This window comes from Sminthopsis crassicaudata, chromosome 4 (assembly GCF_048593235.1).
Source record: "Sminthopsis crassicaudata isolate SCR6 chromosome 4, ASM4859323v1, whole genome shotgun sequence".
NCBI classification, from domain to species: Eukaryota; Metazoa; Chordata; class Mammalia; order Dasyuromorphia; family Dasyuridae; genus Sminthopsis; species Sminthopsis crassicaudata.
In genome coordinates, this window is record NC_133620.1 from 433524481 (window position 1) to 433543678 (window position 19198).

General features: G+C 35.4%; 1 protein-coding gene across 4 annotated transcripts in view; it reads right to left on the minus strand.

Moving 5' to 3' along the window:
• CSDE1 (cold shock domain containing E1) overlaps nt 1–19198 on the minus strand; it is a 38960-nt gene that overhangs the window by 3180 nt on the left and 16582 nt on the right. For all 4 annotated transcript variants that reach the window (XM_074263137.1, XM_074263136.1, XM_074263139.1 and 1 more), the window contains 9 exons: nt 18890–19102; nt 13485–13625; nt 13215–13379; nt 7533–7640; nt 5988–6163; nt 5608–5720; nt 3621–3740; nt 1116–1294; nt 779–942 (listed from right to left, as the gene is read on the minus strand). In XM_074263137.1, coding sequence (XP_074119238.1) covers nt 779–942; nt 1116–1294; nt 3621–3740; nt 5608–5720; nt 5988–6163; nt 7533–7640; nt 13215–13379; nt 13485–13625; nt 18890–19102 — 1379 coding nt within the window. The remainder of the gene's footprint in view (nt 1–778; nt 943–1115; nt 1295–3620; nt 3741–5607; nt 5721–5987; nt 6164–7532; nt 7641–13214; nt 13380–13484; nt 13626–18889; nt 19103–19198) is intronic.

Sequence of the window (19198 nt, forward strand, 5' to 3'; positions counted from 1 at the left end):
CATATTATTTCCCCCATCAGATTGAGAGCACCTTGAGGGCAGTGATCGTCTTTGCCTTTCTTTGTATGCCAACATGTGCATAGTGCGTTATAATAAATAATAGCTAATATTTATACAGCACTTTATATGTACTTAAAACACTTTACAATTATTATCTCATTTGATCCTTCTAACAAACCTAGGAAATAAGTGCTTCTATTATTCTCATTTTATAGATGAGGAAACTGAGGCAAACAGGTTAACTAGAGTTACAAAACTAATGTCCGAGGACAAATTTAAACTCAGATATTTTTGACTTTAGGCTGTATTAATAGACATTATGCCATTTAGCCAACTATAGAAGGCACTTAATAACTTGTCTGGCGTTTAAAGCCCTTCACATCTTAGCCCTATAATCTATCTTTCCAAACCATTACACATTACTTTTCCTCAATACTAAGGTTTTTTTTCTCTCTCTCTCTCTCTTCCTCTTCATGACTCCTTTTGCATGGCCATTCTTGCCATGAACACTACTTTTCCTTCAATATGTAGCTCAAGCATGCTCATATATACCAAGCCTTTTCTAATCTCCCAAATACTAAGAACCTTAATTATACTTGTGTTCATCCTGAATACACTTCCATTGGTACATATTGTCTCTGCCAATGTTATGTAAGCTGTTTTGAGGACAAGAATTCTTTTTCTGGTTATGGATTTCTAACTAAACACATTGCCTTGTACACAGTATAAGTTAATAAGTGTTAAATGAATATAAGACCTAATCAAAGGAGACACTCACCAGACTCGCCAGACATTGCAGGCACTGCACTTGCCAGTACGCTGATTAAGAATCACTGAGAATTCCACCTCATCTCCAGCCTGTAGCTCAATGCCATCCTGAACTTCCTTCACATGGAAAAAGAGTTTCTTGCTGTCTCCCACCTCATAGTTAATGAAGCCAAACTGAAACAAAAAACACATCATCATAAGAACATAACCTCAGGCCAGCAAAGATCTCATGAAACAGAGACCCAGAATAAGAGATCATAGTTTAATTAATACAGTGAAAACATCTACTATCTGGCAAATAAAATATTTCAAAACACATCACATCAGGATTGGGATTTAGATTTTACCTGATCCTTCACACACTCCACAGTGGCCCGGCGCAGGGGTGTGATGTTGTAGGCCATTGTTTGTGCATTCTGACCCAGGACACACAACTGGAATTTGACACTTTCCCCCTTCTGAAGGCAATCCCCTTTGTTAGCCATCCCGATAATGCCAAATGGATAGACCTCACCTTTCATGTCCCCTAGGAGAGAAATTCAGAATTTTGTCACTTGTCATCCATGCTGTAACTTTAAGTATATTCATAAGACCTAAGTTTTCTAAATAATAAATTTAAAAGAATCTTTAGGGCAGCTAGGTGGTGCAGTGGATAGAGCACCATCCCTGAAGTCAGGAGGACCTGAGTTCGAATCTGGGCTCAGATACTTAACACTTCCTAGCTGAGTGACCCTGAGCAAGCCACTTAGCCCCAATTGCCTCAGCAAAAAACAAAACAAAATAAAAAACACCTTTAGAATTTCACATTGTGAAGCTATCTAAGCCAAAGTGTTAAATCCTGCCAAAAATATAAGCAGAATTGAAAATTGCCAGCATTTTACTAGCAAAGGTAAAAGAACATTTAAAAAGATTTTAGTTCATTGCTATTATACCTTAGATGGTCTTGCTAAGCAGGGTGAGTGCACGCACAAGGGAAAAAAATCTCCCTGTGTACTTTATTTGGGGTCTGCACAAAAATGAAAGAAAATAGGAATATGTTAGGCTAAATTGAAGGTAAAAAAATTTTGTGTACTTAAATAGTCTTCTGTTATGCACTGTTTAGCCTGAGATTGAGAAAATCTTAAAGAGTCCCTTTTCAATATTATAATTCTGTCTGATGAAAAATTCAATCCGATGGAAAAACAAAAGCCAGAAATAATCTAAATAAATGTGTTGTATAGATATCAAATCAGGGGGGGAAAAAAAAAAAAAAAGAAAAAGAGACTATTTGGTACTATCAGTTCACTGGTTATAGTCAATCCATCTCCCTCTACCATTTAAGGTATCCAACACCTCTTGTCCTCTTCTCTACCAGTTCCCAGTAATTTTATTCTTTAAAAGTCTCCTGAGGGAAAAACAACACATGTAGAGAATCATTCACTTAGAGAAGAGAGGTGGAAGTGGGCTAGGGCTCCTTGGCAGCCCATGTGTAGAAGGCTACTTGTAAACCATTGCCTCATTTCAGAGGTCCTGTCACCTCACGTTCTTGGATGGGAGTAAAGACCTGTACTGTTGATGATGTCAGAGGGCATGAATGGATCCAAATGGAAGAAAATTAAGGTGAACTGAAGATCCTCAGTTCTGGAGTAGGGGAAAGGGGAGGACACACAAGGAATTTAGTCTGCTGAGATTAAGAATAAAGAACCTTAGTTTTGTCATAACATGATACCAGAACATATTTATGCCATTAACAAAGTCTGTCAACATTGAGGCTACTTAAAGGTAACAGAAAAATTATGAAAATATGACAAAAGTATAAAAATAAAAATTATGTGAATTGCTTCTAATCACTACATACATAAATCATGAAGGGTCACACTGTAATGTGGCACTAACTTTTGGTTATGTGTATGCAGTCTTGTGACTTGTAACAGTCTACTCACAACTTGAAATAACTTTTTAAAATAGGAGAATTCTTAACCAAAGAATGAATAAGACTTAAAAAGTAAAAAAGATAATAAACTACATCAACAGGTAAGGCAATTAAAAGTATATAAACAAGCAGTTTTCAAAAGATTTTCAAACTATAAATGACCATGTGAAACTATGCTCTGGGTCACTAAAAGTAAGAGAAACACATAATAGTTCCAACATCTCACCTTACCCCTTGTAACAAGACTGGAGGGGCAGTAGGAATACAGGCACATTTAAATGCACTGTTGCTGGAACTGGTAGGAGTCCAACTAACTTACATTTCAAATTATAAAGTAGTTAAGCAACAAAAGTGACTGAATTGTCCATAATCTTTGATTGAGAAATTTTAGTACAAGATAGAAACAGAGGCAATGTTTATCAAAAAAAAAAAAAAAAAAAATCCCCTATAAATGTGAAGGATTATTGTACAGTTAAGAGAATTGTGTAAAGATGTATATGAAGTGACGTGGAGGATAAGCAGGACAAAAAGCATATATAAAGTTACTATTGAAAGGTGACTAAAAGGAAGCTGAAGTCTGAGAATTGGGAAAAATCAGCTGAGAACCTGGAAAAACAAGAATGTCAAAAAAACCAGCCCCATCTTCCTCCAGGAAGAAAGCAAAGGTCTAACCAGACAGAAGTATTTCTGCTTGTATTTCTTTGTCACTAGGGAAATGACAAGTATAACGAATTAATGCAATGTATCAAAGATAACCCAGATTCTAATTTGTTCTAATCTTTCATTTCAGAGTAGCAAGATTATGCAAGGCAGCAAGTCCCTTGGTTCTCTTCAGTTCGGCACATGAATTAATCTGAGATGGCTGCAATAAACATACACTAGCTAATATTTTAAAGCTTGCAACCACTCATGTGAGGAATGCAGACAGGGAAGCCCTTACCCTCTTCCACGATCTCAATCATGCCTTGGTATTCAGTCTGGGTTGGATCCACACTCCTCAGGGGGCGGATGACTTTACCCGAGTAGATGGTTGGATCAGCTTCCTCAGTCGTGCCATTAACTACAAAAAAAAAAAAAAAAAAAAAAAAAAAAAAAAAAAAAAAAACAGCTCCTATCAGATCAAAAAGCTCCACAAATTTACTGCAGCTAATAAATAAGAACAATGACCTTTATTTGGGAAAGGAAATTTTGAAACAGAAAATTCTAATCCTAATTTGACTGCTTCAAAATCGAGAGAATTGCAAAAATGATCTTAATCCTTCATATAGATCTAATCCAATTGATAAAAATTAATGTAATGTAAAGAGAACAGTAATGTTATTGCTTTTGCATAAGAATAAAGTTCCCAGAAAGTATTAAGTACAGCTTTTACTAATTTTTGACAATCACCCTTTAAGACTACTATTATATGATGAATTTTGGAGGGGATGCGGGAAAACAGGGACATTGATGCATTGCTAGTGGAGTTTTGAACGAATCCAACCATTCTGGAGAACAATCTGGAATTACGGCCAAAAAGTTATCAAACTGTGCATACCCTTTGATCCAGCAGTGCTACTATTGGGCTTATATCCCAAAGAAATACTAAAGAAGGGAAAGGGATCTGTATGTGCCAAAATGTTTGTGGCAGCCCTCTGTGTAATGGCTAGAAACTGGAAAATGAATCAATGCCCATCAATTGGAGAATGGCTGGGTAAATTGTGGTATATGAATGCTATAGAATATGATTGTTCTGTAAGAAATGACCAGCAGAATGAATATAGAGAAGTTTGGAGAGATTTAAATGAACCGATGCTAAGAAGTGAAATGAGCAGAACGAGGAGATTATACATTTCTACAACGATACTGTATGAGGATATATTCTGATGGAAGTTATCTTTGACAAAGAGAAGATCTAACCCAGTTCCAACTGATCAATGATGGACAAAATCAGCTACACCCAGAAAAGGAACACTGAGAAACGAGTGTAAAATGTTTGCATTTTCCTTTTTCTTCCCAGGTTATTTATTATCTTCTGAATCCAATTCTCCCTGTGCAACAAGAGAACTGTTCGGTCCCCCACACATATTGTATCTAGGATATACTATAACATATTTAACATGTATAAGACTGCCTGCCATCTAGGGGAGAAGGTGGAAGGAGGGAAGGGAAACGTCGGAACAGAAGTGAGTGCAAGAGATAATGTTGTAAAAAATTACTCAAGCATATGTTCTGTCAATAAAGTTATAATTAGGGAAAAAAAAGACTCATTATAATGGATTTTATCAAGAGGCAAAGGAATTAGGGGCGGTAGATAAGGAAGACAAGGTTACTTCCTATAAATGCATTTAGAAGCTCCACGTGTTGTAGTGGACTGGAGTCATAAAGACTTTGCTTCCAAGGTATATACAAGATGTAGGATCAAGGCTACGGCATTATATCACTCAATGCCCCTGTAACACTTATCTAAAGACTAAATCAGATAGAGGTAGCAGAAATGCAAAAGTTATATAGATCTTTCCTGTCAGAGGGAGTTCCCTTCATGATGAAATTCCAGGTCTGCCAGTCAAATATTTTTAAAAGCAAATTTCTTTGCTCTCCACAGTCTAAAGATAATTTAATTTGTGTATTTTATCAAGTAACAAAGTAAAAGGCTTTGGTAGGGAAACAGTTTTGTTCTGTTAAAAGGACTTGCATGAAAAAGGATATCAATAGTGAGATGAAAGGACCTTGTGTTCCAGAAAAGTCACTTCCTGGGTCAGTAAATAATATTATAGGAATAACCATGAAGCTAAAACTAATTTTCTGGTAAAAGCTTTCCCTCGATAAGATGGGTTGGGGTTGTTTTTAAAGATTGAAAATAATCTTACAAATTCCCCCCAAACGAGAAATAAAATGTTTATTTTTTATCAAAACTAGTAGTTGAGTAATAGTCACAGAATCATTACCTGAGTGTGTTTTGTTCACCTTTTCCGCACTGACTTTGTTGCCTTTGCCTTTTGACAAGCTGTATTCGACCATGTCCCCCAGTTCCAGGCTATCGACATCACCAGAGAACTCACTGTTGGGGAGGAAACAATGTTCTGAATTAGTATAAACTATAAACATCCCTTATAGAAGACAAAATTTATTGGACTGCAGCACCTCTCCAGGTCCACACAAACTAGTACCTAACTCAATAAGACTGCTGATATTTATACAGTCCTTAAATTAATGAAGGATTTGATATGAAACGTGATTCTTATTATAGGGCAAAGAATTAAACAAGGAGAACCAGATAATCCTTGAGGTCCCTTTAAGTTCTAACATGATAAAAGGATTTATTTACCTGTAATGGAAAAAGATTTCCTTATCATGATTGGCTGTTTCAATAAATCCAAAATTATCCTTCAGGGTTGCCACATAACCCAAGAGCCTCTTGGCATTGGAGTTACGACCTAAAAGTCGGACACAAGTTGCTGTCTGCTGACCAGTCCTCTTTGTTTCACTTACACTAAATTCAACCTATGAAAAACAAGGATGTTCATGAGTAGTGAAGTACTTTTGACATATCCAAGTCACCTCAACACAAAATTGAGATCCTTTTGCAAGTTCCAAAGATTGTGTTCACTCTTCTGTCACTGCATAGTCAAGGAAATTTCTTACAAAAATGATTCTTATTTCTCCTAAAGCACAATCCTTTAGTTTTGTCCCACATGATTTCCTCTCTTTGATGGTACTTTTGATGTGATTTATGATCATCACTAGGCCTACCCCTTCTGAGTACCTTGAGCATCATTCAAAATCTCTGTGCTTCAGAATACCAAAAGACCCTTTTAATCCTTTACTTCCATATAACAGTTAAAGTTTCCAAATATTCTGTTATTTATTCCTGGAGACCAAGAACACTAAGTGTCCTCTAAGAGAAACTTTCAACTCAGGAGCTTATTCCACTATGCAGTCCAGAATAAAGTTTAATAGTAAAGTTCATGAAAGTAAGAACAAACAAACCAAATAAAAATTCTACTCCTGGAGAGAGGTAAACTCATAGTTAGCAAGTTATGGTGTGACTCTTGCCTAGCACTTGGCTCAGTTTCTTATTTTGAAGCTAAAATGGTTTCTTACATTAATTGTATCTGAATGAAAGAAAACCAGTTCTCTCTACTTGAATGAAATCTTGCCACTAAATGTCTGTCACTTTGAAATCAATCTTCCTTCAGGAATACAGAGAGGCTTGGAGAGACTTATATCAACTGATGCTGAGTGAAACAAGCAGAACTAGGAGATCATTATACACTTCAACAATGATACTGTATGAGAATGTATTCTGATGGAAGTGGAATGGATGGAGTGGGATGGAATATCTTCAACATAGAGAAGAGCTAATCCAATTCCAATTGATCAATGATGGACAGAATCAGCTACACCCAGAAAAGGAACACTGGGAAATGAGTGTAAACTGTAAGCAATTTTTTTTGTTTTTCTTCCCAGATTATTTTTACCTTCTGAAATCAATCTTATTTCTTTCTAAAAACCAGAACTTTAACTCTAGCTGCCTTCACAATTAGAGAGGGGTATCTCTGTAGCATCTTTATTTGGTAATTTCCTGATGGAACTGCCACTCCATTAAAGGCAGGGCCCAGATCAGTCATATTCACTTAACTATTTTGTAAGATGGCATCATTTGCCAACATATATGTGTGTGTGTGTGTATGTATTGTATAGTTTTTCTTTTCCTTTTACAACAAAGCCAAATGAAAATTTGGAGCTACAAAAAAGGGAAACTTTTTACTTTTGTAATGCTTCATGAGTAGTAAGACTTGGTTAAAACACCAACAACATTCTTCTAACATTTTTAAACATTCATCCCTTAAAATAGTAAAGATGTCTTTGCCTTATCTCCTATCTGAGGAGGAGTGGAGCCTTCCAGATCCTTGGCTTGATATGCAATGGTCAGTTTCACCCCACAGTCATCATACACAATAATTCCATCTTCAGCCTCCTAAAACCAAAAAAAGTACCATGGTGAGATTTGCAAGATACCAATGGGAAAAAAATTAGTGATGGGCTATAGGAAAATATGAAGCTTGGCTCTAGACTTCTAAGTAAGGAGTCCTTTAAAAGACTGTTGGCATTCATCTGGGTAAGACAGGTCTTGTCTAAAAACAGGCTTAACAAATACTTCTAATGGAGTTTTTCAGTTGCAGAACATTCTCTCACATTTTGCTATTTAGGAAAGAAGTATTTAAAAAACAAAATAATAAAAACATGCTCACCCTTGTCACCCCACAAACTGGAAATCCCTTTCCATCCTCTTCATCTACTGATTAGCATTCTTCAAGGCCTAGTTCAAGTAATATTTTCCCCATGAAATATTTGAAACTAATAATTTACAAGATTAACTAGGAATTGTGGGTAGGCACTGTTGCACATATTTTAGTAGTTTAAAACAGACACTAAGATATTTTTAAGTTAACACTTCATAATTATTAGCCACGTAAATATGGCACCTACCAGTACAAATGATAACCCATCTATGCCTTCTCATCCTATGCAATTGTAGTTCATGTGCTTTCAAAAGAGCTCTATAAAGAATCTACCAGAGTAAAACTTTTTTTTTAAGGTCATTTAGTATTTTTGTCGATATCAATATAGTTAGTCCTTCTCTTCTCCCTTATTCTTGCTACCTAGGGGGCCCATTTCCTTTTCTGTAAATACATATTCTTAAGAATGTATGTTATGCTAGTTCTCATATCCAAATATATTGTTTATAGCTCTAGAAGGCATAATACTCCTCAGTAAAAGTGAACATCTAGAAAAAAGAGCAATGATTTTAAAAAAGCTAATAAATGTCATACCAGGCATGCCTTCATTTTTAAAAATGAGGTCACTAATTTGGGAAACAAGGGGATATTAGTTTACCTATATTTTAACAAAGCAAGTTATTAAAGTTAAAATCAAGTCTTTCCTATAATTTTCATGGTGTTACTTAGAACTGGATAAATGGCTCCAAAGAGTAATTACTAGTTCAATATCACCCTGGAAGTAGGTCTCCAGGACAATACCATAGAAAATGTATGTTGCTATGTTTTTAACATTTATATCAACAACTTGGATAAAGATTCAGACCACATACAAAATTGCAAGAGTATGACAATCTAAAAACATAGAAACAAATTATTTAACATGGAATTAATTGGGTTAAATGCAAAAGAGTCATTTCCCCACCTCAATCAACATCATTAATAAAATACAACATTGGGAGGGAGGAAAGCATGGCTAGACAGTATTCAAAAACTTTGGGGGATTTTAAAAGGATTACAAGATAATTTAGCTCACAGTATCACATGGCAGAAAAGATTCTACTTTCAGAGAGGGAGGGGGCAGCTAGATAGTACAGTGGACAGAGCACCAGCCCTGGAGTCAGGAGGATCTGAGTTCAAATCTGAGCTCAGACACAACACTTCCTGGTTGTGTGACCCTGGGCAAGTCTTAACCCCAAATGCCTCAGGGGAAAAAAAAATCTGCTTTGATAACAGAATATATACCATGATATACCATGATATACCACTGGTATCCTTCTCAAAATTGAGATTCTTTACATTCTCTGATTCTGCAAATTATTCTTGGTAGGATACTAAAGTATATAATTATTATCTTCATCATTCATCTTCCCATGTTCTTTGGAACACTTCCAGTTTTGATTCTTCTGAAATCATGGTATTCTAGGATTGACAGATACATAGCATCACCAGGAGAGTGGTGTTAAAAAGGTGGTGGTTCTACCATTTTAAATCCAATGTGCTGCCACTGTGACTCCCTCTCCATTCTACCTGTCCCTGCCAACAGCCCCATTTCCATGGAAGATGTGAAAAAATATGGCAACACTGAGAAGTTCCCTGAGGGCTCCAAAATCAATGTGAACAAAGCCCAGCAGAATGATATAAGCTGAGATATGAGTAAGAAAGGCCTCACTGAATACCTGTCTTGTTTTGGAAAAATTGTAGATTACACAATTCAAATAGATTCTGTCATGGGAATATCAAGGGGAAATCGAACTTGTGCTTTTCAAAGATGCTACCAGAATCCATAAGGTCTTGGAACTTAAAGATCCTAAGCTGGATGGCAAGTTGAAGCATTACTCTGATATACAACTTCCTTTTTTTGTTTTTGCTTTTGCTGAGGCAATTGGGGTTTTCCAGGGTCACACAACCAGGAAGTATTAAGTATCTGAGACCACATTTGAACTCAAGTCCTCCTGACTTCAATTCTGGTGCTCACTGCGCCACCTAACAGCCCCTGATTTTCAACTTCTTAAAAGCAATCCAACTATTCTTAAATTCTGGGCCCAGTTCTTCAGCCATCTACATTGCCAGGCTGAAGAACATCAGGCTCTCATGACTCTGCAGTAATCCACATTCAATGTTGTCTGTAAAAAATCTGCCAAATCTCTTTCTCAATAAAATCTTATTTCCATTTGAAGAATGCATAGGATGTCCTTATACTGGCAAAACCTTTTAGGGCTCACATGTCTCTGTTGGATACTTGGCTCTCGTCAGGCACAACCCACCTACTGACAATGCAGGAGAAGAGCTTCTATGAGCAATGTAGAAATGCTGTCTATTTGCTGTCGTTACACTTTTACCATGGAAATTCTTTGGGGGAAAATATGGGACAATTGCACCTCACACCAAATACTTTATAGTCTTGTTGTTCCACTTCTTGGTTTATTTTTGCATCATCTTCCTAAAAATATTCAGCAAGTGAATTTATATTCTAAACTGATGATGCCATACACTTTCATAAGACATTAATGGCTTATATGTTTCAATATTTTTTTGGCTAGTGACAAAGTACAGTTTCTCTTAAAAAAAGACCAAATCAAAGTCCTTTACCCATTTTCTAGGATAAAAACCTTGTATAAATGTCACACCAGAGCTACTATTATTGCACATAGTATCTTCATTTTTATTCAAATTTGACAGTGATCTGAATTTCTAGCTTTAATTAGTTGAAAAATAATTCTGGCATTCAAAAATACTCTTTCACTGAGAATCTACTTTTTTGGGAGGGGGGCCAATAGGGACAAAGAGGTGGTAAATAAATGATGCTTGATACTTGCTACATAACTTCCTGAGATATTCATAATATACAGGAATGAAGTATCTGAATAGTTTACAAGCCTTTAGTTTATCATTTACTCCATTGGTAAGTCGCAAGCCTTTTTACCAACACATTTTTCATCCTTTCTGTGCCAACTCTTGGGACTATGGCATTAGGGGAGTGACAGCATGATATGCACCATGATAGATGGATTTAAGTGAAGGAGGCTGTGCAAGGTCACCTGCCTCACTTTTCCCTTCAGAGTCATCTGAGTCCTACGGCAAGATACAAATCAAGACCAAGATACACACACATTGACTGAACTATCTTGAAAGGTTACCAGAACACTATTTGAAGATAATTTTAAAACTGCATGATCTTTAGTATTATCTGTCCTCCTGTTTCTGCCATTTTAGCATCAATAAATAAGGGGCCCTCACAAAGAACTGAGACCCATTTTATACTTCCTTTAACAAATCACCACAAAATCCATCACTTAAGACTCATGACTTCAGGTTGAAAAGTCTCTCCCCCTTAACTGGGATGGTGCTTAGACAGCAGCCTATATTCAAAGCCTTTATTGCTAGGCAGAATATTTCAGAGCAGATGCTCTGTTGCCATACTGCAAGGTCCCAGGGTTAACATCTAAGGCCAAAAGGCAATGCTAAAAGGTTTTTTTGTGGATAAGCAACACTTATATAGCTTAGGATACTAACAGAAGAAAGGGAAGGCAGCCTTTGGTCTCTCCTCTGACCAACAACAATGATTTGTTGTACTTATTCATAACAGTCTTCAGTTACCTAGGCAATCTAAGCAAAACAGCAAGCATACTCTGCTTTGTAATTAAAAAAAATATATTTATAATATGCATAATAATATGTAACATTTAATCTCATCTCTCCCAAAGAATAGATAATTCAGAAACTTCAAAAGTAAATGTGTCAAATGCAAAAATGATTGTAGCAGTCCTTTTTATAGTGGCAAGGAATTGGAAACTAAGTGGATGTCCATCAGTTAGGGAAAGCTGAGTAAGTTATAATATATGGATGTTATGAAATATTATTGTTCTATAAGCATCGGTCAAGCAGGATGATATCACAGATGCCTGGAGAGACTTGCATGAACTGATGCTAAGTGAAATGAGTAGAATCAAGAGATTATTGTACCCAGCAGCAGCAAGATTATATGATTAACTCTGATGAATATGATTCTTCTCAATAATCAGGTGATTCAGGCAAATTCTAATAGACTTGTGCTGGACAGATCCATCTGCATCCAGAAAGAGGAATCTAAGTACTGAATGTGGATCACAACTAGTATTTTCACCTTGTTTGTTGTTTTTGTTGTTTACTTTTTTTTCTTTTTGATCCAATTTTTCTTTGTGCAACATGATATAGAAATAGGTTTAGAAAAATTACACGTTTAACCTATATTGGATTACTTACTATCTATGGGAAGGGGAGAGAAATGAGGGAGAAAAGTTTGGAACACAAAGTTTTGCAAAGCTGGATGTTGAAAATTATTTTTGCATGTATTTTGAAAATAAGAAGTTATTGGGAGCGGCTAGGTGGCACAGTGGATAAAGCACCAGCCCTGAATTCAGGAGTACACGAGTTCAAATCAAGTTTCAGACACTTAACACTTCCTAGGTGTGTGACCCTGGGCAAGTCATTTAACCCCAGCCTCAGGGGGGAAAAAAAAAGAAAAGTTATTAAAAAAAAAAAAAAAAAAAAAAATTTTACGTGTTAAACGCCTTTTTGCTGTTCTCTAGCACCTAATTTCACGTATTAGGGAAAAAAAGAAAATATTTTCTCTAAAAATTACTTCATGGTTATGGAATATTATTGCTCTGTAAGAAATGACCAGCAGGAGGAATACAGAGGATGGGAGAGACTTAAATCAACTGTTGCTGAGTGAAATGAGCAGAACCAGAAGATCACTATACACTTCAACAACAATACTGTATGAGGATGTATTCTGATGGAAGTGGAAATCTTCAACATAAAGAAGATCCAACTCACTTCCAGTTGATCAATGATGGACAGAAATAACTATACCCAGAGAAGGAACACTGGGAAGCGAATGTAAATTGTTAGCACTACTGTCTATCTACCCAGGTTACTTATACCTTCAGAAGCTAATAATTAATGTGCAACAAGAAAATGGTATTTACACACATATATTGTATCTAGGTTATATTGTAACACATGTAAAATGTATGGGATTACCTGCCATCGGGGGGAGGGAGTGGAGGGAGGGAGGGGATAATTTGGAAAAATGAATAAAAAAAAAAAAAAATTACTTCATGGATTCTGATAAAAATACTAAGAATAAAGTATTCAAATTATGTAGTATCATACTACATACTACATTTTTGTTGTTTTGCTTAACATGACATTATTTTGAAAAGATGTGCATCTTTATATCCTTTTCTTATATTTACAAAAAAGTTTATCCAAATGTGGAGAGTTACCTTTTCTTTTCCTTTATTTGGACTAGTGGTTTTGGGATTGGCAAAAGTGGCTTCTTTCTCTACAGTGCCAACAAAGCGGTGATCTGAATGGGTGTGGAATGAAACAGTGCCCTTAGGAAGCTTTTTAATCCGAATAGCATGATTTCTTTGGGCAGACAGCATATCCTACAAAACAAGAAAGTTTTTTTTGGCTCATTTTAAATAAAATTTTTAAAGGCAGATTAAAAAATACCAATCCTCATACTTTTCTCAAAAAACTGTACTACTCACAGGAACCACAGTAAATTCTACTTCATCTGAAATATGGAGCTGGTTTCCATCCAGAATTTCACTGAAGTGAAAGAACATGCGGGCATCACGATCCACACACTTAATAAATCCAAAACCATCTCTCATGGCAGCAATTACACCCTAAAACAGAAACACACAAGTCAGTACTAGGAGGTGAGTCAATCAATCAAGCATTTAATTCCTACTATATGCCAGTCCTATATAAACAAAATAAAGCCACTGTCCTAGTTCTGTCAGAAGACATAAGGACAAAAAATATAAACAAAATGCAAGGTAATTTTGCAAAGAAGGACTGACAAGTGGGGGGACCAGTAAGGAAAGTTTCAGGAAAGACCTCATATAGGAGATAGTTTTGGGGTGAACTTTGAAGCAAATTAAAAATTATAAAAGGCTCACATGAGAAAGTACATGTCAAGTATACAAATAACTTGTACAAAAGACACTTAAATGGAAAAAAAGCAAGAATGTCAGTTTGGCTAGTCTGAAGAATAATGTGTAATAAGAAAAATGGAAGGGAGCTTATCAAGAGCTTTCAAAGGCAGAAAAATTTTCTATCTAGTCTTAAATGTACTAAGGAATAGCTAGAATGTGAACAGACCTTTAGGAATATATCAAATTGGAAGCTATATTTAAAAATGGTTTGGAGTTGAGAGAGAATTGAGGCAACAAGATCAATTGAGGAAATTATTTACAATAGTTCATAAAAGAGGTAATGTAGACCTTAACTAGGATGATAGCTGTGTAAATGGAGAGCAGGGGAAGTATCTACCAAATATGAAAACAAACTTAATAAGATATGGCAAATGATTTGACATGTAGTGAAGAAGGATAAAGAAGAGTAAAGAGTTAAGGATGAATCCAATGTTGTAAACTGAAAAATGTGGTGGTCTCAAATAGAAATAAAGAAGTTCAGAAGACAACATTTAGGGGGGGAAGGGATACAAAGGGAATGAAAAAGGGAAGAAAGAGCTTTATTTTGAATATGTTGCATTTGAGATACCTATGGGACACCTAACACTTATACTGCCTAATAGGCAACATGATTTTCAAGTTCTGGAGAGAGGGTAGATATATGAATATACAGACTTGGGAGATAACTATTCAGAGATCATATTAAATCCATGGAAACTTAGAATCATGAGGAGCTAGATATAAAAAAAGAGCTCAGAACAGACTAGAGGGAGTACAGCTACAGTGAGGATTCACATGGATAGCCATTCCTGCCTCCTTTTACTCCCAACAACAAACAAACAAATAAAAAAATGAAATTGACTTGTTAGGGTCAGACTTCCTAAGGAGAACAATTATCATAAAACCAATAATGGAAACATTGTTTGGGAGAGGGAATTCCACAAAAGATGCTGCAGTCAAGAAAAAGGGGCTAACTCTTGGGTCTGTATCCCAAAGATATCATAAAGGAGGGAAAAGGATCCACATGTGTAAAAATATTTGTATAAACTTTTTTTGTGATGGTAAAGAATTGGAAAGTGAATAGATTGCCCATCAATTGGGGAATGGCTGAATAAGTAATGCTATATGAAAGTATTATTATTCTATTAAAAATGATAAACAAGCTGATTTTTAAAAGACCTGGAAAGATTTGTATGAACTGCTGCTGAGCCAAATAAACAGAACCAAATTGTATACAGTAATACCAAGATTATGCCAATGATCAATTCTGAAACACTTGATTCTTAGCTGTCATTGATTCAAGGCAATCCCAATCAACTTTGGATGAAAAATGCTATCTACACCCAAAGACAGAACTATGGACATTGAATGTAAATCATACATGCTATGTTAACTTTTATTCCTTTTTCTTCTATTTTTTTCCCCCATCTCATAGTCTCGTCTGATCGTTCTTTTCCAACATGATTCATAAGAATATGTTTTAAAAATGAATGTTTATTTGTACGTGTATAAACTGAAAAAAAAAAAAAAAAAAAATTTTTTTTAAAAGAAAAGGGAGGTTTTATCATACTGGCAATTAAGAGAACATTGATAAATTTTGTCAGGAGCAGTTTCAGTAACAAGATAAGGCCTGATTACAAAGGACTGGGAAATGAGAAATGGAGGTAGTGTTTTCAGTTTATTTACAAAAAGAGATATAAAGAACAACAACTTAAGGGGATGGTAAGGTCAAATCAGGGATTATGAATGAAGGAAATCTCAGTGACTAAGCTAATAGATAGGAAGAAACTTAAAATTGGGGGTGAAAGAAGTAATAGTGAAGGCATCCTACCTGCCAGAGGAGACAGGATAAAAGAGATAATTAGAAGGGTTCTTCTTGGTGAGAAGAGCCAACTCTGCATCACATAGTAAAGGAGGAAAGAAAGGGTGATCAAGAGGTTTAATAATGAGGCAGCATCAAGTAAAATGGAAAGTACTGGATCCTAAAGTCAGAACAAGCTTCAGTTCAAATCCAACTTCTGTTACTTACTAGTTTTATGTTCAGATCTAAGACACTTAACATACTATGAACTAGTTTCTTAGCAATAAAATGAGGACTTGGGGATTTTACTAGTAATTTTCAAGGCGATCACAGGACTCAAATGAGTTATAGAATACAAAGCACTCTGTAAACTTAAGTACTATACAAATGTCAATCATATACAAGAATAACAATATATAAGAACTCTGTAGAGCCAAATGTGAATTTAAAATGACTGAGTGAAAAAGTTAAAGCACTATATATACAATTTCCAACTTTAATTCTTTCAATATAAAAAGCCTAACGCCCATATTATATAAGCTGGTAACTAACATTAGTATGTATCTTAACAGTTTTAAGAGTCTAATTGTCTATCAGAAAAAGTCTAAACATCAATATTTTCATTAAACTTATAGTACTCTATTTACAATCCAATTTTCTTTTCTTTTATACACACTCAAGAAATTTATCATCATGAGAGTCAACTTAATATTTATTAAGCTCCTACTATGTGCACTAAGGATACAAAGAACAGCAAAAAAAAAAAAAAAAAAAAAAAAAAAAAAAACAGTTCCTGCTTTCAAGAAGCTCAGAGTCTAATAGAGGATGACCACAGGCAAACAAATATGTACAAATAAGCTACAGACAGGATAAATTGAAGGTAACTTTAGAAGGAAGGCCCTAAAGTCAAGGAGGACTAGAAAATGTTTTTTGAAGAAGGTTAAGACTTTAGCTGAAACTTGACAGATGCCTTTGAAAATGCTCAAGCAGGAAGATGATTAATCATATTTATGGAATAGAAAGGAGGTCAGCATTACTGGATCAAAGCAAAACCAAGGATTAAAAAGGAGCTAATGGAGATTATGGGGAAAGGTAGACACACCTGCAGCTTTTCAAGTTCCATGAGGTGATGAAGGCCAGGATGGTGACCAAAGGAGAGAAGGGAGTGAATAAGATTTTGCAAAGTTGTTAAAAACAAACAAACAAAAATAACAAAAAACAGGACTTGACTACTGACTGAACATGAGGGAAAGGGAAGTGAAATGATGACAATTAAGTCAGGACTGCAAACCTGAGTACCTGGGAGGGTGGTACCACCCTCATAGAGTTAGTTTGAAAGGGAGAAGAGTGAGTTTTGAAGGTAGAAATAAAAACTTTTGGAGATGTTGCGTGCAGAGATATAAAAGTGGAAGTCAACAGTTAGGGCTGGATAAGTATATCTTAAACTCATATACAAAGATGGTACTTGAAACCATAAGCTAATATATAAAATCAAGTGAAATAGTACAGAGCCTTGAGGGACCTCATTATTATCAAGGATAACATTGATGAAGATGAGGCAAGAAGGATTGAAAAGGAACACTCAATAGAGTAGGAAATCCAGGAGAGGGTAATGTCACAAAAAGCCAGAAAAGAAAGTATCAAGAAGTTTGGGAGGCTGTGAACTAGAATTGTGACACTCTGTACAATAATAAAAAAAAAAAAAAAAATTCAGAAGGGAAAGAGATAACAAATTCAGTTTTGGAAATGTTGAATTCAAGACACCCACAGGATATCTAGTTTGAGATATCTAATAAATGGAAATAGGAAACTGTTAAGTCAAGTGAGGTTAGGGCTGAATAAGTAAGTCTGAGAATATTCTGCATAGAAATTATAATACATGGGAGATAATAAGGTCACCAAGCAAAGTAATACAGATGGGAAGGGCAGCCCAAGACAGAACCTCGAGGCAACCCTCTTCATTAATGAGAATGGCCTAGATGAAAATTCTGAAAAGAAAGTTTGAGGGCAGAACACACAAAGAGAAGAACTAAGATGGAGCAGTGTCATGAAAACCTAGAGCAGAGGAGAATATCAAGGAGAAGAGGGTGACCAATAATTTAAAAGCTACAAAAGAGATCAAGGAAAATGAGGATCAAGAAAAGTCCATTAGGTTTGGCCATTAAGAAATCATTAATAATCTTGTGATAGAAATTTCAATTTAATCCAGGGTTGAAAATCACAAGAAGAGACTGAAAGGAAGCAGGAACCATCTTTGATGGGGTTTTGTTTTTTTTTAAAGAAGTTTAAACATAAAAGAGAGGAGATAACTGGATGATAGCTACCAGGGATAGATCAAGTGATTGTGTGAGAAGGGGAGAAACATGCATGGATGTATACAGTAGAGAAACAGCAAACAAACAAGAGTGATCTAACATTAATACTGTAGGGATGATAGCGACAATCTTATAGGAGATAGTTGAGGGCTTGTTCATAGAGAGGGGTTTGCCCAAGAAGGCAATGAATGAAGGAGACAGTGGAAGAAATCATCAGTGTGATATAAGACAAAAAACAGGCTAGAAAAGAGATTTTTTTGTGAATAAGCACTGAATTCATTTCAATTTTTCCACTGAAATATCTAGTGGATAAAGGCTTAGCTTTGAACTCAAAAGACCATTGGGTTCAAGCATTTCTAAACCTGGTGGTTAACCTCTCAAGAGTTCTACGGTAACTAAGACAATAAAGTATAAGACAGATCAATATTTACTTTGTTAAATGAAATTCTCTTACAAATTCCTTTTACCAAAATAATCATATCTAGTCCCTGACACCTCCTTAAAAGTTTCCATTATATGACCAAATCCTCAACAAATTAAAACTGATTACCATGGGAATTTGGAGTGCTCTTAAGATATGTCTGAATAAAAATCTATAATTTAACTCTATTTTTAACTTTACTAACCTTCATTGTAATTAATCTTGTACCCAAGAACCAGCACTGGAAAAAAACAAACTAAAAAGCTAGAAGAAACTTGCATTAACCCCAACTCTGGTTCTATTGTATTTACAAGATACTTCCAAGTCAAAAGTATTTCCCACACAAAATTTTAATGTCACCATGAACAATTTCAATGAATTATTTTGACAGCAAAGTAGATAGTACTTAAAAATTTAAGAATAAAACAAAACTTGCCATTTCTCTGGTTTCATTAGTGCATTGAAACGTATTGGTGAGAACTTCTATGTTGGTTGCTCGTTCTAATTTGTCACGTCGGTCTGTTGAAATATTAAACCTAACATGGTCACCTTCCAGCAGAGTCACCTTGGATTTTGTATCTTTATCTCCAAAAGGAAGTTCTTTAGGAATCACAAAATCTACTTTGATGCGTCCAGGCAATGGATCATTCTAACGAGAAGAAAAACATTTTAAATTGCAGTTCTCTTCATCATTTCTGCTTCAAAAATCAAAAGAATGATGCAAAACAAAATTATTTGTAACAAA